Source organism: Kryptolebias marmoratus, linkage group LG17 (assembly GCF_001649575.2).
Source record: "Kryptolebias marmoratus isolate JLee-2015 linkage group LG17, ASM164957v2, whole genome shotgun sequence".
Lineage (NCBI taxonomy): Eukaryota > Metazoa > Chordata > Actinopteri > Cyprinodontiformes > Rivulidae > Kryptolebias > Kryptolebias marmoratus.
Window position 1 is genome coordinate 9,434,736 of NC_051446.1, and position 23,151 is coordinate 9,457,886.

The 23,151-nt window shown below is 37.9% G+C and overlaps 1 protein-coding gene across 3 annotated transcripts in view; it reads right to left on the reverse strand.

Annotated features, from left to right (window-relative positions):
* Window positions 1–13,790, reverse strand: part of LOC108235824 (urotensin-2 receptor) — an 85,501-nt gene extending 71,711 nt beyond the window's left edge. For all 3 annotated transcript variants that reach the window (XR_001808586.3, XM_017416067.3, XM_017416068.3), the window contains exons 1-3: window positions 13,160–13,790; window positions 9,669–10,384; window positions 9,195–9,573 (exon numbers count right to left, since the gene is read on the reverse strand). Coding sequence is in view for 2 of the 3 variants with exons in the window: in XM_017416067.3 (XP_017271556.1) it covers window positions 9,196–9,573; window positions 9,669–10,382 (1,092 nt within the window). In the remaining variant the exon portion in view is untranslated. The remainder of the gene's footprint in view (window positions 1–9,194; window positions 9,574–9,668; window positions 10,385–13,159) is intronic.
* Window positions 13,791–23,151: the final 9,361 nt, after the last annotated feature.

Sequence of the window (23,151 nt, forward strand, 5' to 3'; positions counted from 1 at the left end):
TGAGCTGATATATATATATATATATATATATATATATATATATATATATATATATATATATATATATATATATATATATGTGTGTGTGTGTGTGTGTGTGTATTATATATACGTATTTGTTAAGAATAAAAATTTAAGCTTCAGTTCCATTGCACTCATTTTTAGTCTTTTATGGTAAATTGCCAATCATGTGAGGAGCAGTTATTAAAGTGATTAATTATGAACATTTTGTGAAACATCAAGTCCCGTGGTCTAAACCAGTGGTTTCCAAACTTTTCAGCTTTCGACCCATAAATTAATCATGACAAAGGTGTGTGTGACCCCATCTGTTAGCTGTTTAAATATCCAAAAATGGTAATGACCCTATTAAAGAAGAGCATAATGACTACACAAACAGTCTTAACATCCAGTATGCTATTTTTTAAAATCAATTTATGATTTGTATTTCAATTCTCTGTCACAATTATGGTGCAAATATATAATAAAAACTATGTTTTTAATTGTAGGTTGATATCTGGAGATTATCTAAGGACCCCTACTTAGTGTTGAGGTGACCCACATTGGGGTCCCGACCCCAACTTTGGGAATCATTGGTCTAAACAATGTATATGTAGTTTTCACAATGGGTTCCCCTTACATATATTGTGTATTTCCTGGGTTGAAGGGTAGGGTGTTCTTGTCGTTGTTGGTGTAGCATTTTGTTTGTACCTGTGGCCTTATTACTTATCGGTAATAAACTGCTGCTGTCACTGTGTAAGCTATTTCTCAATGTAATCAGAAGTTTAGAGTCTTTTGAGATCAACCCTGAATGCATGTAGAAAACTTTTACTTTGAAGGTAGGATGTTGTTTGATCCCAGCTGCTGTCTTGATGCCACATGTGTGTGAGGTTTAAGTGATATTTCAAATTTGCTACATTCATGACATGGAATTTACAAATATGACCAATCAATCCATGGCAACCTGATTTTACTGGAGATCATGCTGCATGTGCTGCAGTATCAGATACATAAAGACATGATGTGACATATCATTTTTACAACCATGTCTCTCTCAATGCGCCACCAAAATGCAAGATAGATTCACAAAAGTGGGACCGAGGTATAATGATTTGAGTTCTTTGTGGATTGCATTTTGCAGAAATATGTTGGGGTCCTTCAAATGAAACAACAGCAGAAAACAGTTTGCTTGTAAAAATATAAAAGAGGTGTCTCAGAAAATCACATTCATAAATTCATTAATGCTGTTCCCAGGCCAGTCATGAGACATATACTCTCCAGGGAGTTCTGGGTTTGCCCTGAGGTCTCCTTTCAGTGAGACATCTGGAACACCTTTACTGCCTGATTGACACTACCCCTAACCCTACCCCCTGTCTTCACCCAGAAATTCTGCCCATATGGTTATGAACAATGTCCAGGTCTAAAAACAATGCTGATAATAAATAATATTTTGTCACAAAACTGGTCCAAATCTGCTTATGTTTATTTCAAAAGTGTGTTCCAGTATATTAAATCATAAACATTGGTGCAGCTGCCAAGGTGGGTATTATGTGGGTCGAGGCAGGCATAATGCGAGTGGAGGTGAGCAGCAAAATAATGGGCATGACTTAAAATACAGTTTTGTAATGGACCATGGTTTGGGTCACTGGTCATACAATAAGTAGCTGGTTACCTGCAAACAATCCAAGTCTTTACAAAAAAGTTGATTGTATTTTGGTTTACCGCGTCTGTTTTTTTTTTTTTTTTTAATTTTAATTAGCACAAAGAGTAATGCACACTCTCTCCAATAATAAAGGTAAAACTGCTTGCCCCTGCAAATTTTGTGTTGGAAAGCACAAGATCCCAATCTCAAGGCAATATTTCAGAGCATTTCTCAGAAAACTGCTTGTTCTTTTCAAAATTTTACAATAATTCATCCAGTAAGTGCTGAAATGTCTGATTTCAGAAGTAAAATCAGATCTGAATTTTGTGCTAACCTCTGACCATAAACACTGATGTCATGTTGTTTGCATATTTTCTGCATTATTTAGGTCTAAATGTCATTAGAAAAAACAACCGCGCCATTTACAGAACAGTATGACGCAAGAAACTCTAAACTAACATTTAAAGTGATAACCCCTCAGTGTTCTCTTTGCACTCCAGTTTTGTTTTTCCTTTTTTCTATAAAGACCTCCGGCATGTGAGGTTGTCCTGCTGTCATAATCACTATTGACTTTTAAAATATTGAAGAAGCACTCTCCGTTTAATGCATGATGCATATGAGTAGCATAAATGGACTTTGACATTTTAGATTTTGTCAAAAATATGTTACTTATTTTTTCTGCACAATGACAAGAAAGAGAAAATGGTCCCTATAAAATACTTTGTTGAAGGTTTTTTTTTTTTTTTTTTTTTACATTTTGTTTTAAATTCCCAGTTGTTTTGCTGACAACTTTCCTTCCCTTATCTGGAAGGAAAGACAAGAACAGTATGCCACTGAGACAATGAAGGTACAAGATTTATGGCTGTATTTTTAAAACATGTACATAGAGAAGGAGCTCCTTATAATCATACACTGCATGCACGGGGGTTATTATTGCCTGCTGCTAAAGGCAGGCGATAATGTTTATGCTCATGACTGTCTGTTAGCAAAATGCCTCATGAACAACAGAACAAATTTTAATAAAACCTGCAGAAAGCAGTTGTAGCATGTATATTTACAACTAACTTTTGAGGTCATTGCGGTTCTAGATAGCTGCTTCAGCCAACTGACCTTTAAAAACACAAACATTGCTATAACTCAATCAGTTTTACAGATGTTGACCTTAAAATTGGTGTAGTAGTAGTTGAGACTGATCCCCAACACATACTTAAGGAGCTAACAAATCATGAAAAATCTTTGTCTAAGATTTTTTTTTAAATAATTATTTGGGCTCAACTCTGTTATCAAAAATATCTCCTTAACCAGACAACAGATTTGTCCTTGCAGGAAATAATAACTGAACAGACATCTAGAACTGATTAACTTTTGGATTCAATTCGATATAAAATGTTTATCACAACTAATTGACATTGACGTATACAAGTTTTCCACAAAATAATTTAAAAAAAACATCACTAGATTCCATTTATTTTTCTTTTTAATTTTCTGGTTCATTTCTTCTGAAACTTGTGCAGGAAATATCAGTGTTTGCTGAAAATTAAGTTATTTGCATCATTTACTGACAGACAACTGGTACCATGTTGGACTTGTTACAGTAAAAATACAATAATGTATAACATTAGATTTAAAAAAAAGATATTAGGCAGTGCTGATGTCACGCCATTTTCCAAATGTCCTTCTAACATCCTTGTGTAAAAAGAAATGTAATAAAATACATGCTTTAGCTTTAAGTACTTTTAAGAGACTCATTAAGCTTAAACTGATTTTCCAAATGGCCTGGAAAGAGTTATGCAGCATTAAAAAAACCAGAATAAAAGGAGTGCAAAGCAATCCTATGGTGCATAATAGACGGTAAATGTTACAATCTATTTTTTTAAGGTTTAACAAAACGGAATAATACTGTGGTAGAATAAAATAAATTTTGATGATCAATATATATTTGTATTCAATAATTTGAAATAGTAAATATTCCTCTTTGGAAAGTGTGTTATTTTTTTTTATCATGTTCCACTTCAGTCTATTTCAGTTTAGTTCTATTTCAGTCAGGAACTTAAACATTGTGGTTGATTTGAACCTACAGTAGCATGAAATGAAAGGAATATACTCTTAAATAATATAGCTGCCTTACTTTGCCTCTAACGTTCCTGCAGATAAAGTAGGAAAATCATTCTGCTGAGTTGCCAGTGCATCCTGACGCACACTTATTACCATTTATCAGTTATTCTTTTGTTTCTGTCATGGATTTAAATTCTCTAATTTTTCCACAGAAAAACCCATAGCTGTATATTGTACAATTTGGTCAAAATTTGCAAAACGCTGAAAAAAATACAGAAACTTTAGTATTACCGTTGTTGCTGCAAAAAACAGAGTAACTTAACATAACTTGCCAATTGTTTAGGTTATTATGTATCAAACTGTGTTTAATAAGACAACACTGATGTTCCAACCATTCATTCTTTGTTTTTTCTGCTCCATGAAAAATGCCCCAACCAGGGCTTGATTGTGCAACCTTCTTGCAACCAACTGCACCAATCTCCCTGTGTTTACTCAAATTCATATGAAATCACAGCAGATTGTGATTAGGTGCTGAATTGTATCGTATTGTACTGAGGGGGTCCAACAAATTTAAAGGGGTGGCCATTACCCTCCTAACCCCTCTTGGTGACCTCTCTTGACGCAAACCCCTGTTGTCCAGATCGTGAGCCGTATGGAAAAACAATCTTGACAATTATAATTGTCTGCTTCTGGCTTTCTTTCAGAAGGATCATCTCTCAGATGTTGTCTGTAACCCTTATGAATAGTAGAGGATGACACATTGCTTTTAATCAGGAATTTATTAGACGTGAGAAGCTGTCTTGAACTGCCTGAATAGTAAAGACTAATTAATGAGTAGTCTTAATAGGTCAAATCTTGAATATGATTTGAAGATTGTTTGCTGTCTTAAAACAACAACAGAGAATTAGGTGATTAGATTTATCATTATTTCTAATAAAGGCTATAGTGTAAATAGGTAGAAAAAAAAAGTTTAAAATTTGTGCTTTTTGATGGTGCAGTGGTGCAGTCTTTCACCATTAACCATCTTTAAATGCTAACTGGCAAATTTTAAAACTCACTGACCAAAAAAATCCAATAAGCTAACAAAAATATTGTACTAACTTTTTGTGGCCAGGAAAGCTTTCAAACAGATCATGATGTCAATTGTGTATGCTTTAAAGAGAAAAAAACACAGATGCATTTATTAAGACACGTTCTCTTGCAAACCAGAGTTTCTTTTTTGGTGATAATTCTTAGTGACAGATACAGGTCTTGGGTTTATGTGTGCATTTTTTTACTGTCCACACAAACTTGGAGCCAATGCCTTTGCCATTGTGAATTATGATTGGTGTCACTTACATTGTATTACAAGGAAGAAACAATACTGGGCATATTGGCATTCTGCACAGACAGCCTGAACAAACGCTACAGTAATTAAATATAAAGCACCATCAATACCCTCAACAATTGATTGTAAACCTTCTATAAACCTTGAACAGTGGAATTACTCTTACAGCAATGATAGTTTTGTTTCTTTTGCTAGCTTTTAAGTAATTCTTACCTGGACAATTCTGGTATGTCCATATGATACACTTTGAGTCTGCATTTGCTTATTTATACAGCAAAGTTAATTTGACATCCTTTGTGTTGCACATTAGCTCTCTTTTCTGCTGTTTGAATCTGCTGTCAGGTTTGACTGTACAACCACATCTTTATGCTCCTTGCCACCACTCATTCTGCTTAACCCACTCTTTACCTTCTGTTCTTCTCATACGATTGGCCAGCATCTGACATTTAAAGCTCCTTTAGATGTATGTACAAGTCATGAGTGGAATAAATATGAATAAATATAAAAAAATGCTCTTTGATTCCAAGAACTGGGCACATTAAAATATTGTGAAAGACTGTAAAAGGATATCCAAGAAGAGCCAATATTCCAAGTTGGGCAGAATTCTGGAAAATTGGAACACTATCAAATGAAAGGAGACTGACATTTTAAAAAGCAGAGGTTTTGAAGGACAAATTAATTACAAGTTCAGTCATAACATTACAGATTTCTTGTGACAGTTAAGGTTCACTGGGTGGTGTCCAATGTCACTGAGAATTACATTTAAATTGGAAAATTCAAAACCAATGTAAAATTTGCCAATGATCATTTGTAAAAGAAACTAGAAATATACAGGAATGTGTTCACTGGTTGTATTATATTCATTATACTGGCAGTATGCAGGCAAAAAAAAAGGTTCATGATAGAGCAATGAATTTTGTTTGGTGGTTTGATTTTAAAGTACTGAAAGCCTATGATCCAACTCAGTAAAGAACTATAAACTAACTGAATCTAATACTGTATCCTTAATCTGTATTATAATTGGATTGAATTAGCTTTATGTACAATCACAAGAAAAAAAAACAAAACTATATCTTCTCTAATTTCTAGGGTTTTATTTATCTGGACATACAAAGTTTTGTTCTTTGCCAGTTTGTTTTTTTTTCTTTGGAAAAATGTTGTTAGATGGTTTTGTGAACTGGTTGTCAACTGATGCTCTATAACCTGAAGTGAATAATAATAATAATAATAATGACCTATATTATAAAAAGGAGGGGTGAAGAGTTTTTATGCTTTTAATGTAATAACCTTAATAACACACCTTAATAATGGACTAAATCCCTACTTTGTTTTCTCTGGGATTGTGCTTATCAAACACAGGTCTACATGGTATAGTGTGTTGCTGTTACAGTCTCAAACAAATGTCTATATTCTACGAGATTTGACTGAGAGTTGCTGCTGGAAATCAATATCAACCTTCAACAGTCTTTGGAGGTTTATAGACTTTCCATTATGGAAAAGGAGTTCTTTACAAAACTGCAGAGGAGGCAGCCAGCTGCCTGTGAGAGAACATACGATATGATGTGTGATAGGAAACAGAAATAGGGGGAAAAAAACAGTATTTCAGCACAGCGTAAAGCTAAACTGTGGTTGGGGGTAAGAATGGATGGATGATGTGGTTGTTTTCTTTCTGAGACTCTCGAGCTTTGCTGCTGCCTCTCGCTCTAACTCGCTTCCAATGTGACAATGATTTTCAGAAAAAGATGTTGTGGGAATTATTTATCATAACTCTGGTTTTACATGGCCTATCAACACAATTTAAAAATTGGTGTAAAGTTTAAATTCTGTTTTTGACAAAAAATGAAAACAGAGTTTCAGAGAGAGCAAATGTTTTCTGCTAAAGTGATTTAAATCGGTCATGTGACTAGGACGTGCCGACCAGTCCACAGACTACAGTTAGGCCATACTTTTGATTGCTGGCGCACACCGTCTATGGTTGTGCACACACTTCCTGTAGATTATTCTTCATTGTTGTTCTGCAGCTTCTTCTTTTGCGTATCGAAACTAGGAATTGAAATTTAAAACTTTGAATGATTCCAAGAGAATTGGAATGTTAGCCCCGGTTCTAATCAATTCTCGAGACTCAATGCGCAACCCTTTATCCTTGAAGTGCAGGTAAGGGACACGCTTTTGAGGACCAAAATGGTCACATTTTGGACCAAGAAGACAGATGGTTTAAGAGAAGGGTGAAGGAAGCCATTAACATCAAATGAAAGAAACCAACTTTAGACAGAGGAGGAGGCCCCACATTTCAGCTTTCAAAAAAAGTGACGGCGCAAAAACACAAGTTTGTACCCAAATTTAGAAAATGGGGGAGCACCTGCTCCATCTGCTCCACTGAGCAAGCGCCTATGCATGGATTTCCTCTGTGCAGCATGTGTCTCTGCTACCTGGGACCCATAAGATGTGACTTAGCACTGTTTCCCTTGGAAGCATAGTTAAATCTCCTTACATCTGAGGGAAGATATCATTCCATCAAATCCAGAACAGCTAGGATGTGCAACAGCTTAATTCCTCAAGAAACAAGACTGCTTAATTCCCAGAACCACTCATATGACCAAGAGAATCATTATTCTGTTTCAGCATGCATTTATATGAATTGTCAAGTAAATGCACTTTTTACTTGTTTTTTGTAAACTTGCTCAGTTTTTAAAGCTAAATGTGGATGCCTTGCCCTGTTTGTTGTTTGATCAAACTGTAACTGTAAATCAGTCAGAATTCAGCCTGTGCATAGTATCATTTTTGAAGATTGTTGAAATCTATGCAAGTTTTTCTGCCTTGATTGACTACCCAAAAGCCTTCATCCTCCAGAGACTGAGATCAATACTGACTGATATATTTGCACAATCATGTCCCACACCATTCTAATATTTACTGTTTTAAGCTTAGTGGTATCAGTGATACAAAACAGTAAATGTTTATTTTAGCATCAAGTAATTAATGGTGAATTTTGTGTTTTGTGACAAATATAAAAGACAATTTTCTCATTTTCATTTGTGACAAAAAAGAGAACAAAATTAGGTCAGATTTTCTTAAAATACCAAGGTAGAACAGTACTTTTCAGTTCTAATTTTTACTGAACATTACTAAAATGTATAGCTTCTGATGATTATTTACAGTAAGCAGCAAAAGCAAAACCTGAAAGGTTATGACTTTTTCCATCAGAGAAACAGAGTGAAGCATCATGTAAAGTTAAAATTCAGTGGCGATATAAACGGAGGAGCTGGAAAATCTACTCTGAGCTGAGGAGGTAATGCAAATTTAATTTTAACAAACACCAAGAAAATGATCATTATTAAATGCAAATTGTAGAAAATACATATTTACTTTGAATATAATGAAGGCTAGGCATAAATTCAGACTGGAAGACCTGCTTCAGCCTCACCTGCATCTAATCGCTGCGTCAAGCACCTCCACTCCAGCCCATCAGCATCCGACCGCGCCTCCAGCTTATCCAATCAGCGAGCAAGCCTTCGTTTAAAAGGACCTCCATAATGGCCCCATCCGTTCACCAGACAAACTTCAGCCCACCTCCACTCCTTCTCCACCCCCAGTTTCCCAGCTCCCTCAAGCTTCCTTCCCCTGTTCAACCTCCACCACCAGTGTCCGGCCCGGGGAAGACACCTTTAATGCTCAACCTGAGCTTCTTGTCAAAGCGCATTGCTATTGTCGGCACTTGCGTCTTCCGGCGAGGTCCGAGCACCAAATATCTTATGTCATTCATGTCAAATAAAACCATTTAATTGCAGCTTCTCTTTGTTGTGAGTCTCTCCAGTTTGAAATGTTAGTTTTCTCTTTTTTAAAACTTTTAAAATTAGCTGTCAGATATGGACTCTTCAAGTTTTCCAAGTATCTCAACTTGTTTCTCAAGCTCATTCTATTCCAAAGATAAACATCAAGGACTCCCGGGTATCCAATACTGGCATGTTTATACAGTATTCCAGAGAGTAAAAAAATGTAAACATTTTTCAGAGGCCCATAAAGGAGTGCAATCTGTAAGCATATATGCATAAATCTAAAGCATCCACTTTATCTGGAAACAGATGTAGAACTTAGAGTAAAGTCACAAAACACAAACACTGGCCAGAAAACAAAACAAAACAAAACAAAACAAAAAATAAAAACTGCTCCTACCTCACAAGCTGCTATTATGAGCTCGCAGAGAAGCTGTATGCGTCAGCATGAAGCTCTCAGTATACTGCTGACTGCTGGCAGATGGCGACCTACGTGGTGAACGCTGAAAACGACTCCGCCGGTTGAAGTAGTGGCCAGCTGACCAAGACCTGTTGTGCTTCCTCAGGTACTCCTTGTAGTTTTTGGTGAGTAGTGTGTAAAGGAACGGGTTGATGCAGCTGTTAGAGTATGTCAGGCATGTGGTCAGGTAGTTAATGTTGCGTTTGGCTTTGTTTGAAAGGGACAATGAGGGGTAGAATTGGCATAGCAGCTGCCAGATCCAAAAAGGCAGGAAGCATGCCCAGAAGAGAAGCACAATGGTGAAAATCAGATACAGCACCTTCAGGGACAAAATATAACAGAACAGTCATCAATAAGAGTAAAGATGTAGTATGCAACTTTATACATAAATATATTATTTTGTGATGCACTGACCTTTTGATTTGGTAGTTTCTTGGTCAGCTTGAAGCTTTCTGTTTGTGAAATCCAGTAAGTGCGTGCTAGCTGGATGTAGAGATAGCCAATGATCAGTCCTGGAGCGATGATGCTTGTGCAAAACAGGAAGGAGATGTAAAGCTTGTAAGAGAGTGGGGATAAAGTGGGCAGGCACATAGCCTTGCTGCCCACTGTCATTAACTGGATGGTCACAATCATTGGCAGAGTCAGAATCAATGAAGCTGCCCAGACTAGCAAGGCAATAGCCTTCCGGTAACTTTTGGATCGCTTGACTGTATCAAGCGGCTTGAGCACTGCAAAATAGCGTTCTGTGCTCATGACAGTCAGTGTGAAGATGCTGGCATGCATGGTCAGAAAATCAATGCTGATCAGTATTCGACACCCTATGTCTCCAAAGTACCATCCTTTTAGGAAGTGTGTGCAGACCACGAAAGGGATGGTGAGAAGATACAGCAAGTCTGCCAAAGCTAGGTTTATTATGTAGATGTACATTGAGGCTGCAGTCCTCATAGAGTGGCACATGACCACCAGGGTATAGATGTTCCCTGAGACTCCAATGAGGCACATGATGGAGAGGATGGTACCAATGGTAAAGGTGGCAGCTGCATCCTGATGTGAGCTCAGGGGAGAGTCAGTGGCATTGGCACTCCTTTCCACCAGGACTCCTACAGGCTCCATGGACATGGTTGTCATGCCTGGACAGTTGAAAAAGATGATATGTTCAACTCTAATATGTACTGATTCATAAACATTTTTTTTTAAATTGAAGTGCATCTTGTATCAAAGGGAAGAGCTATACTGGCCAATTTTGTGTCAGTCCTGGGATTCTTTTTGTAACAGAAGAGGCCATTAGATAATGACTAGATTAACTTGCTTTTCATCCAAAGCTTCATCTCAGGCTTTATCTTTAATTGAAAAAAAAAAAAAATCTTTTTGCATTCTGGCAGAACCAAAGACCTAAAAGCTTTCACTTTCTTTCTGTTGAGGAGAATGATAGCCCCCATTTTGCTCCTGCACTTCAGAGTGAAATTCTAAAAATAGCTCAGAATTCATGCAAATTTTCTTGACTGAATAATACACACTAATGTCCAATGGCATAGATATACACAGTATGTCCTTGAAAGTTCTTAAAGCTTTTAGAAATGACTCAATAATTGTTGTGCTGGGCAAGTATTTGCAACTATGTTGCTTGAATATTAACTGTATGTTTACAATTATGGTGAAATTTAAAAAGTGGTGGAGTGATATTTATGAAGCTTCGTGTGTACTTTAAAAGGAATAAATACTGTACGAAAAAAATTCAATTCAACATAGGCACTTTTAATATTTGGTTTCTTTACATTTTGTGTCAATAAAAGAAATGTTGACACTTGTCAAAAAATAATGTACATGTTCGGTCATTCTGATGTACTGTATATTTGATGATTTTTTGTTCTTTATTTAAAATGTCACAATTAAAAGTACCTAGGTTAGTTGTTCCTAGGAACTTTCAGAGTGCTTTGCCTTACATATCCCAAACAGGGACTATCTTAATGGCACTTTCTCAAAACACTTCTAGCCGGGAATGAGACACCTTCTGGCCATCTTGGTGTGATTTTTAAATGGGTTGAGGTGGCATGGGGGTTGAAGCTAACCCACCACTGCTGCGCTTTTGATCTACCAAGCGAGGTAGCAACAGTTGCCCTAACAGTCAACATGTAAAAAATTAGCTTTGCGGCTCAGGATGTGATGTAATGATGACAAACAATCTGTATGACCACTGCAACATAACAAGATTTAAAAGCCGAAACAACAGTAAACAGATATATTACTGAAAAGAAGATTAGTGATGATAAACAGAAACTGCATTTGGTTAAAAATGTTGGTTAACCACACAGACTGAGTTAGTTTGTTATGTTTTGAAAATGATATGAGGGAGATGTTCGTCACACATTTATTGTGTAGTGTTCTTCATCAACGCAGCTGATTTTTGCCCCACACCTCTTTTAGTTCCATGTCTGTGACGGATGTGGCCAGCTTAATTAGTAATTTGTAAACAGCCAGGAGCAGCTTAAAGACGGACTAGTGTTTGGGGCCATTTTGTGGAACTGGTTTGTGAAAGTGCCATTACCAGTGGATTAATACAAACCTTTTGTGCATATGCCAACAAGCCCTAGAATAAAAAGGTTGGACATCCTCAGAGGTATGTTCAGCTCATCTGTCATCAAGAATGATGATGTCTTGGAAAAAGCAGTAAATATTTGCGCTTCTGTTTATTTCTTGGTCATTTTTTCATGCCAGTTTTTGAGCACAACTGGTAGCAAGTATGTTGAAGAGGTATTGTAGCATAGCTATTTGGTGGTAAGTACTAATTCTTGAAATAGATCTGCAATGTTGAGAGTTCCAATGCTGAAGGCCCAGATTGGTCTTTGTCTGGATGGTCTTTGCAGTGTTGGATCATATTTCTCATTCATTTATACACTTTTGGTGTTTCTGAATCAACGAATGTTGTGACGTCTGGTTCCTGCATTGGTGGTTTATGTTTGCATGTACATTACAAACATCTACATATGTGGGTTGGTAAACATGCTGAAGCCAGTTTAACATTTTTGACAAACATGGCAGTATATCTTTGTTCAACAAAACGCATTTACAAAATATGAAACAGACATTTTAAAAACATATTTTTTATAAACCCTATTTTTAAGACCCTGTGGCTTGACAATTTCTTCTTAATAGCCCAGTTGAACTTTGAATCTCTGCAGTCTTGAAGAAAACATTAAGAGTGCACTGGAGCACAATATTTTTCAAGAAATAGTTCACTCCACCACATAGTTATACTCTGATGACTCTTGAATATCTTTGCTACCAGTTGAGGTCTAAGATTGGCATAAAACAATAACTAAAAAATAAACAAAAGTGCTAATATTTACTGATTATCTTAAAATGTTGGCATTAAAAAAGCATTTTCTAGCTTTGGTCCTAAGATGCATGGTCATGAATTCTGCAACATTCATGTATTCAGTCAGTCTTACATTCAGGTGTTACATGTCATGTTTGCAGCCTATCTTATGCCTTCCTAAACATCATGGCATATATTTTCTTTGTCTTCATCAGAGCTTAAGCACAAAATTATCATTGTCACCATCGAAGTATTACACTGTCGTTCTTGATCTAAGCTGTTATTTTTCAAGATGAAACAGAGCCAAAAGTGTCACAGATAATGCAAGTGCCAAATAAACTTTTTTTTTTCTCTCAGTGCTAGAATTTCTCCTTGGCAGGACTAATGTGGAGCTGTCAAGACTCAGACAAATCACTACAATGTATTTTACCTTCTGACTGAAGTAGTCACAAACCAGCCTTGGCTTACATTACACACATTAGATCTCACCCACTGATCTGTCCCTTCATAAATGCATGTGCAGACTTATCCAAGGACAATTCCTCACTTGTCTACAATTTGATGTGATTTGGACTATATTCACTCTTACCTGGGCTGCCAACTTGGATGAACAGGTTCAGCACTCAGTAAATCGTAGCTCCATCTGCCATCCTTTGTCTCACTTTGCTCCTCTAAAGTTTGCACTTACAGCAAAAATCCAACACATCATAAAAAGTTTCCACATAATCCTAGGGAGTCACTCAAAGATAAATGCTGGATCAAAAAGGTAAAAAAAAAAAAAAGTCCAGTAGGCGTCAAATGGGGAAATACCCTAAATATTTATTGTAATACAGCAAATACCTCTTCACCATTGACCCTAAATCAGCTAAAAGTAAATTATTCCACAATTACAGAAAAAGGTTCTGAGCAGTATCAAAAGTTCTCCTCCATTCTCTTTTCTATTTGTGCACCTCTGTAGCATCCAAATTCTGAATGTCAGCTGGAAAATCCACAGCGGAGAGATCCAATCCCATAAAAAAATAGTTGAAACGATAGCAAAAGCATCAATGAAATAACAATAAATGGGGAATTACACAAAGCTATAGCGGATTTCTGAGAACCCTGTCTTTCACTGAGGGAGACTAACGGAGAGCGGTAGAGAGAGAGAGTGTGTCAGAGGTAGAGAGGGGAGAGGGGAGAGAGTGAGAGAACATGCTGATAGTAAACCACTCTCGTCTCTGTCTTTCCCCAAGTGGGAGGGGGAAAACAGCGAGAATGGGCAACAGAGCGAGGTATGCAGGAAATGTGTTCTGCTCCCTCTCCAGCCCCTGTGCCATCTATTTCCATGCAACAAGGGTGCGCCACACACGGATACACAGTGGGATTTAAGACACTTTGGACACTGACAGAGCAGCCCTGCTGACTCAAAGACACTTGTGCAGTAAATAAATCTATTCCCAAAAAAACAGCCCGCAGTAGCTGTAGCTATTTGTTACAGTGTGTGCATTTTTTCAAATGCATACCGCCAGGGTCAATGTCACCTTCCAGAAGAGCCATTTTTTTCCAAGCAAAGTCATCAAACATCTGCTGAAGATTGAGGAACAATATTTTTGGCCTACCATTGTTACTAAAGGCTACAAACTATGTTAAAAAATTTCACAGAATTTTAATATCATCTTTAATTGAATAAAAGCCCATTTAACAGCTCAGGCTTAAAGCAATATATAAATTTACACTAATGAGTTGTTTATATAGAAGACTGAATTGTGAGTGTCAATTTGTACATTTCTCTGTGCATCTCATTCTTATAAGTTGTGACATTTAGCATTTCATGAAGGAATGCTTATCACCCACCACCTTTCATTTTTTGCTGCCATGTTTTGAGAATAAGGTTAAAATGTTAAGAAAAAAGTCAACAAAAGTGCTAAGGTAGCCAATGCCATTGTACTCCAAAGTTCTAACGTTTTTGGTATTTATATCTATCTATTTATGTATCTACAGAACAAAAATACAAATGCAACACTTTTTGTTTTTGCTCCCATTTTCATTAGCTGAACTCAAAAATCTAAATCAATTTCTATGTACACAAATGGCCTTTTTCTCTCTCATATTTTTCACAAATTTGTGTTAACCTGTGTTAGTGAGCACTTCTCCTTTGCCGAGATAATCCATCCACCTCACAGGTATAGCAACCAGTCAGTATTTGGTGTGATAACCATTGGCCTCACACAATGCAACACATCTCCCTCACATTGAGTTGATCAGGTTGTTGATTGTGGCCTGCGGAATCTTGGTCCATTCCCCTTCAATGGCTGTGTAAAGTTGCAAGTTTTTGTCAGGAACTGGAACACGGTATTGTATATGCCTATCCAGAGCATCCCAAACATGCTTACTGGGTGACATGTCCGGTGATTATGCTGGCCATCTGGGAACTGTGATGTTTTCAGCTTCCAGGAATTGTGTATAGATCCTTGCAACATGGGGTCATGCTTTATCATGCTGCAACATAAGGTGATGGCTGTGGATGAATGGCACAACAATGAGCCTCAGGATCTTGTCACAGTGTCTCTGTGCATTTAGAATGCAGGTTTGTATGTCTGTTCTTACAGTCTCGAGCTACAGTTCTGTGGACTCCCCTGGTGTTGTTGCCAATTCCCTTCTGTGCCTCTTTCAGGTATTGACCCATGTGGCTATTCATCTTAGCCACTATGATGCTTGTTAGGAGCTTCCATGTTGTACAAAGGCAAGTGATTGGCCAGTAGTTGGAAGGAATTGCCCTGTTCAGGCGATCTTTTATGATCAAAACTGTCTGGCCCTGTCATGTCAGACCCTGGTGCAGTCCAGCTTTTCATTCCTGAGACTCAGTCTTTGATGTCTCCCACTGTTATGGTTACTGGTTCTTGATCTGGGAGATTGGTATGTTCAGGTCTTAGATTCTGAAGCCATGGGGCATTATCACTGTGTGATGCCTCCTTCCATATGCTTCTCCAGTATTGCTCAGTCTCAGCTCTGGGTGGATCTACTCTCTTGTTATTCCCCTGCCATTAAGAGTACACTTTGGATGGTGCAGTGGAGAATACCCTGTTTATTCTCCTGGCTTCTGCTTCTTGAGTGTACCTCCTCAGATGAGTAGCCAGAGCTTAGAAGGGTTGTTTGGCAGTTTCTAGAGTCTCTGGAATGGACAAGTTGCTGTATGTCTGTGATGGATCCTTTTTCAGTGCACCTTTCTGTTGCTCTAACAACTGTCTGATTTCTCTCTGAGTTGCCTTGATCTTATTTTCTAGCCTCCTCCTCCATGGGGGACAATGCTCCTTATTCCTTGTAGGCTTGATCTTATAGCCCTGTATGTCAAGGATCACTGTTGCTGTGGTATAACAGCTTATTGGTCTCTGTAATGGTGTCAGTAGGTATACTTAGCAGTGCTGCATTCACATCTTCTAGCAGACTTTCAGAGGGTACATTGTTGCGTAGCCTTGGCAAGGGTTGCAGGTCGTAGGTATCTAGCTTGTTCACAATCTTTCTGCTCAGGTCAGCTGCCCTTGTGTTCAGTTCCTCAGCTCAATGGAGCTTGGTGCCCATATTTGGATGGTGGGGATGATAATACCCCCCCAACCTACCATCCTGGCTCCCCTTTGCCATAGCATTGTTGTTGTATCTCACCAATCTCTAGGTGTAATAGCAGAATTTTCTCTTGAATGTTGGAACACTGGGTTCAAAGTTGTTTCAGAGTCAATTTGGATGATGGTTACCTATGCTTCCATAGGCTTAGTCATAAAGTAGCATTCCAATCGTGTTGAGTTCTTTAAGTGCCGCCTTTGATACAGTTAACCACGCAACTTTGCTACACAGATTGAAGGTCTTTGCTGGTATCTCTGGCTCAGCTTTAGACTGGATCACTTCTTATCTATCTGACATGACATTTTCTGTCAAGACAGACAGGTTCTCCTCTGATGAAGCCCCCTTAACTAGCGAGGTGCCACAAGGCTCTGTCCTGGGTCCACTTTTGTTTTCTTTATACATTATTCCACTTGCTGTCATCATTCAGTCCTTCTCAGATATTTCTGCTGATGACATTCAGTTGTATTTTTCATTTAGACAACATCAACTGGACAGATTGGCCATCCTCATTCAATGTCTGTCCCGTATCAGTGACTGGCTCTCCAGTAACTTTCTGGTTTTAAATACCAGTAGGACTATGATTATTGCTCCCAGTCACTTGCATCAACATATCAGCCAAGCAATTGCCTTTTTCTGCCCAGCAGCTAAATCAAAGGTAAAAAAAATCTAGGTGTCACATTCGACTTATCATTAGGCTTTGATTCACATATTACATTCTTGTTTTTCCAGAAAAGAGGTCGTTTACCAGGTATCCGAGTCCGAGACAGTATACGATGAGGAGCAGGCGAGAGACGACAGTCAGGCGTGGGGTCGTGGGTTTCGAGGCAGACATGGACTGTGAGGTAACGCTGGACATTTACTAGGCAGAACTGTTCAATAATCTGGCACTGGTTAGACGTTGAGGGTGAGCTTTAATACTGTGGAATCCAGGTGGAGATGATCAGGTAGATTGCAGGAGGCGTGGAACCAGGAGGCGTGGCATGGGCGGAGATGCAGTGGAAAGTTACTGGAACATGGAAACTGTGAGCAGAGGCGTGGCAGGAACAGCAGACTGTGACAAAATTCAGTCATATCACTCCGGTTCTATATTCTCTACACTGGCTCCCAGTTGATTTTAGAATTCCTTTTAAAGTTTTTGTGTTGACATGCAGAGCCTTGAATGGCCAGGCATCTGACTATATCTGTCAGCTTTTAACAAAATACTCTGCTACTCGTGGCCTACATTCTCAAACTCTGAATCTCCTGGTTGTTCCACATACACAGCTAAAAACTAAAGGGGACAGGGCCTTTCAGTTGGTGGCCCAAAGGCTGTGGAACAGTTTGCCCTTGCAGCTCAGATTTGCTGACTCTGTGGAGGTTTTTTAAAAGCAGCTAAAAACATTTTTATTTTCCCAGGCTTTTATGTTTAGATTTTATTTTGTTATGTTTGTGGAACTTTATCAATTCAAACTTAAAAAAGGTAGAGTTTTAAGCTTTTAAACTGAAGTGAAGTGCTTTGTTTGTGCAAGCTGAACTCACATGCAAATCGCTCCTCCTTTCCTTCCTCTTGAGGGTCCGTATTGTCTTTATTGGCCTGATCTACATGAAAGATGTTTTGGTCACATACATGAAGGATTAAACTTGTGTGGAACTGATTTGGACTTTGACTCAAAAGTACATTATATCTAGTCAAAAGTTTAAATTTGTGATCTTCTTTTCCTTTAACATTCTCACTTAAATTTCAAAACTTTATCAAATAAAAACATCTTCCTTCTCAATATATTTTTTTTCTTTTGATTAGCCCCAATACATTGTAGTAAGACAGAAAAGTAAATTATAAGCTAATCGCGCAGAAGCCAGCATAAACACATACTGACATCCATAATTGATAGAACAGAAATTAGAGTCACTTCCAAAACTTGTATTTTTGCATGTGAAGGTTTCTAAGTTATCACATGAAATCTGATCATGGATGTTTGCATTTTTTAAACTATTTTTGGAGTTTACTGAAGAAGAGCATTTTTAACATGGCGAGGACATGACAATTAGCAGCTGTAATGGATTTTTTATGTTTATGGCAGTTCTCCATTCAGCTGATCCCGTGATAATGTGCTCACAGATTCACAGATACTTTAATGTTGACTGTCTGAATGGATTTTACACGAGACAGGTTTTAGAATGAATGCCACAGCTTGAACAAGTAACCTGAAGAGTATATAAATTCCTGGCCTTTAAATTTTTAAGCAACAGCACTATATTTCAAGGGATTCTAAACGGAGATGTGCTCTTTTGTTGTCAGGGAAGTGCATTAAAAAAGCTGCTCAACTCAAATGGAAAAAAGTAGAGATGAAAGAACACTGTCGCTACATATACTGAAACCAAAAGGAACAAAATAATTCTGTAAAAAATTTATGTATAGAATTACTGTGTACATGTACAAATTGCAAATAAAACCTCATAAATCTTGATTAAAGCGTTCAGATAGGGTTCCTGTAATAACCCAATTATAATACACAAAGACAACAAAAAGATAAACACACACAGACAGGATTACATAATGATGGTGGAGGGCAATTACTAAAAGCAATAAAGCCCACAAATGAACCAAAACTGTAGAAAGCTGCAGTTCAGGTGATTTAGACAAATAGAAAAACATACTCTGTGTACACACTCTCAGCTGACAGCGCCAATATCCAGTAACTTTAGAAAACAAAAAATTGAGAATCACGATGCCAAAGGAGTCAAACAATAAAAACAGTTGGCAATTTGACTTTTGATTTTCTATAGTGCTGGTGGCTCACCACAGAAGGTACACAAAAATTCAAGTCATTGTTACCAATTTCTGATTATGAATTTCATATTTTTACCATGGCAAAACAAAGCCTGTTTAAAATAAGTGACTAGAACCTTTCAAAATGTAACAGGACTTTTGAAAACAAAATATATTGATATTTCCGCTTTTCATTAACCTGTCTGTGTCTAATCCACAGTAGTCAGCAGTGTTTCCATTAAAAAAGAAAGGACTGTGTGGACTTAAGCAAGGGTTTTAGGTGTGATCTTACTGACTTTAAAACATGAACATGACCTCTGTAACCAATGTCCTATTTCTGTAAATTCACTGCTCTGTTCATTGTGACACATGTCTTACTGCTCATATTCTTGGCCACTGGCTGTCATTTTTGATAACAAAAATGTTGTATTTAATGAAGAGCAGAGGTACCACGAACAGATGGATATATGGATAAAGACAGTAAAAAGTAAGTGAGTGGCAGGGACAGGAACAGGATAATTTGTAGGAGACGAGATTGGGTGAGTGTGGTATTGCCAAAATACCACACTCACCCAAATGCTTTCTTACTGAGAGGAAGGAGGAGTTCTGCAAGGGCTGTAGGATCTTAGGTATGTTTGTTTAGTAGAGGGTTCCCGGTGACTGGTGTCCAGATGACTGAGATGATATAGCTCCACAGGAAAAGGCAGACGATGATGAGGCAGACTGATTCAAGTAAGTGGCACATGCACTTAGCTCGAGAGTAGGCAGGATAATGGACCAGAACTGGATCTTCAGGACGGCAGGTTACTCTGGTGAGGCACAACACACAAAAACACGGGTAAGCAATATTCTTCAGAAACTCAAATAAGAAAAAGGCTCAGAAACTTTTAACCACAAAGGTAAGCAATGCTCCAGTGTTGGTCTGATCTCCACCACAGCCTTAAGTACACTGCCACTCTGATGGTCCTCATCGTCTGTAGGTGTGGATGCCAAATGACTCCGCCAGTAGGAGGAGCCAGACACGCCCACCAGGAAGAAGACTTACGGATCACCACAGGTTGTGGTACATGCTTTATTGTTTCCTCATCTACAGTAATCACATTGACCTGTATTACATTGTTGTATTCTGAATAATGTGCTATTTTGTCCAGTCTGTCCAAACTTTACTCTGGTTATTAAACTTTCTTCTTTTCTGTTCTTTCCTCCTGTTCTTATTTCTCCCGCTCCTCTCTGAATCCTGTACAACCACTTTCCTTTGCTGTCTTCTTCCCATTGTTTTTGCCATTTTCCCTTCAATTTTTGTTTTACTATGGTTCTCACTTCTGATTTACTGATGGATGTTGTAAAGTGAATTTCATTCTTTGTTGCTGTTTTTGCTGCCCTGACTGCTTCTTCATTCCCCCCTCAGCATCAAGTTATTCTTCTTCAGTTTTATGGTGGTTGGCATAAACAGATAAAAATTTAAATAACTTTACGTTTTGATTTTTTCTGTAATATATTTATTATATTAAATGCTTCTTTGTTTTTTCTTTTCTTTTCTAATTCATCTAGCACACATTTTCTGTGTTGTTCATATAAGGTAAAAGTTGAGTTTCAGAGCTGCTTTTGCTTTTAGAAAATTCAAAAGTTTCAAAAGCTTTTTAGCGCAATAAAACCAATTTTAATATAGATTGTCAGAAATCCAAAGTTAGAAGGATATGATGACAAAGCTGATGTCCCAGGGCAGTGCCATGGGAGGCCTCCAGTATGTCTCTGTTTTCTTGTGTTCTTTGCAGGCATGTCATAACAATAGTGATTGACTGAATAGTGTTGCAGTGCCTCTGGTAATCAAATCCACCTACTTACTTGACTGACAAGCAGGGCACCCTGGGTCAGATAAATTGTTCTCCACTAAAGAATGGACTTTTGTGGTAGGTAGGAGCTATTTATTTGCCAAATTTATTTAAAATTTAAAATATGTTTTTAGGTTTTTATGCAGTTGTGTGTAGGGCTGGACATTGTATTTGACAGAAACTGGACTGTGCTTGCTAATTTTGTCATTTAATGTGACCATAAGGTATTTTTCAGACTTATACTGCCTGTGCAGCTTACATCATGGAATCACATAATCTTGGTTTTTCTCTTATGTTGTTTTGCAAAGTTTTTATTGTAAGTTTGTTGTGATTGCATGTAAAGTTATCACTAAAATCAGCAAACTAGTTGTTGGGTTTGACAATTGGCTATGCAACTCAGCATGGGGTCAAATCAAACCTGCCATTCAATTGTTTCCAAAAAATGGCCCACACATGAGATCCAAATGAATAGCAGCAAAAAACAAAACAAAACAAAGCAAAACAAAACAAAGAAACCCTCAAAGCTGGGAACATTGCCACAAGCAACTGAATAGTTTCGTGAGGTCCTTCCAAGGTCAGCCATGGCCCTGGAAGAGCACTAAAAAAACAATACTTGAATTTTCAGAACTTAATGTTTGTAAAAACTCTGCAAAATTTGTACTAAAATCTGTCGGAAGTTTGCATACACTAGCACTCTATAATTAGAAAAACTAAACTCAAGAATGGCTTCAGAGAGGTTCCAAATGCACATGACAACTCTGTAACTGTTTTGATGTAAAGTTTGTCATGTCATTTTTTAAAATAAGTTAAAAATTCCTGTGACATGAAAGTGAAGCCCTGGGAAACATTCAAGAAAACTGAGAACCCTCACAAACATTTCAAAACACTTGAGAACCTTATTCATGAATGCCGTTTGCAATTTGTCTCCAAATTGTCACAGCCCAGTGAAAAATTGGTTTGAGTCTCAAGGTCCTGGTACCCTGCACTGAAGACTCCATGAGGTTTGAGGAAAAGCCAATTTTTCAAAATCATCACCTATTTTTTTATCATTTTATTATCCAACTTCACCCACACTGCACCTACCTTGGCCCACTTTGACAGCCACCCCCACATTAATCTAATGGAGCACACTTTTAAAATGAAGATAGGCCAATTTGAACCAATATTTTTAATAATTAATGTTCATTATCAGCATGGTTAGACCTGGGTGCTCAGGCCTTTAGAAATAGAAGCTTTCTGTCATAAGGAGTACTACTGTAAATCAATCAAAGCCCAGCTCTAGCACTCTAGAACTACGGAAACTAAATTCAGAAGAGTTTGAGACACTTACCACAACTCTAAGTATTTTGAGAGAAAGTCTTCAAACAAATGTTTTGAATATGTTAAAAAATCAAACAATTGATCACTCACATGAGGGAATTGAGAACCTCAGTGAACACTTCCAGACAATTTGGAAACTCCCTTACATATGTCATACACAAAATAGTCACCAACGGTTGCAGCCCAGTGAGATACTACTCTAAGCATAGCTGGCACAGCAGCCTTTTGTTCCCACTGTGACATACACTCAGACACGTTCTTTATATTGTGATGTTTATAGCTGTAACCTTGTAACCTCACACGCTGAACTTCCATTTATATCTCAAGTGTCTCCTTGTTAGAGGTCAGTACACTCAGGCACTATAAAGCCTGATAAACTGTTTTCAACAGTCAACTAGCTGTCATCACAAAACCTCTACAATTGCACATTGGCAGCAAGGGTGAAATGATAATTGGTCAATAGAATGAGACACAAATCATTCTGACAGCATGCAATTGGCTTCATAGCGGAAATAAATGACTACAAATTTCTATCAGAGTCAAGCAGGTGTAACAGGATGTAAACATGTCAGTTGAGAAACACTCTGCCTCTGCTTTGCACTACTTATCAAAGAAAAAAATCTGTTGTTTTGCAATGCCCTTTTGTGTGCAAATCTGAGAAGGTTGTGGGCATTTCACCGGGAGGATCTTATCACAGCAGGGGTCACATTGCTGCTGCATTGTGCTGGTTTAGAGTTCACCCTCATAAACTAAAAGACAATCTGTAAAGAGGTTAAGGACCATTGATGAGCAGCTATTACAACTTGATCAAGGCTGCAGCAAATCGCGCAGTGCAACAGACGGCCACAGATTTCTGAACCCATTTAGCATGTGAGGTAACTGCTCTGCATCTGTGTTCAGGTCATGAAGCCCGAGCTATCATTTTGAGAGACACTGTCCTCAGCCACAACGCCTTTTTAAGAAGTGAACCGTGGGCTCTTACGCTCGCTGTTGCTTGTCTGAAGACCCTAGTCTATCTCCATAAATGGAATTGAATGTACTTGAATCCTACAGGTCCGTCCCAGTGGGACGTGGGTGTCTTGT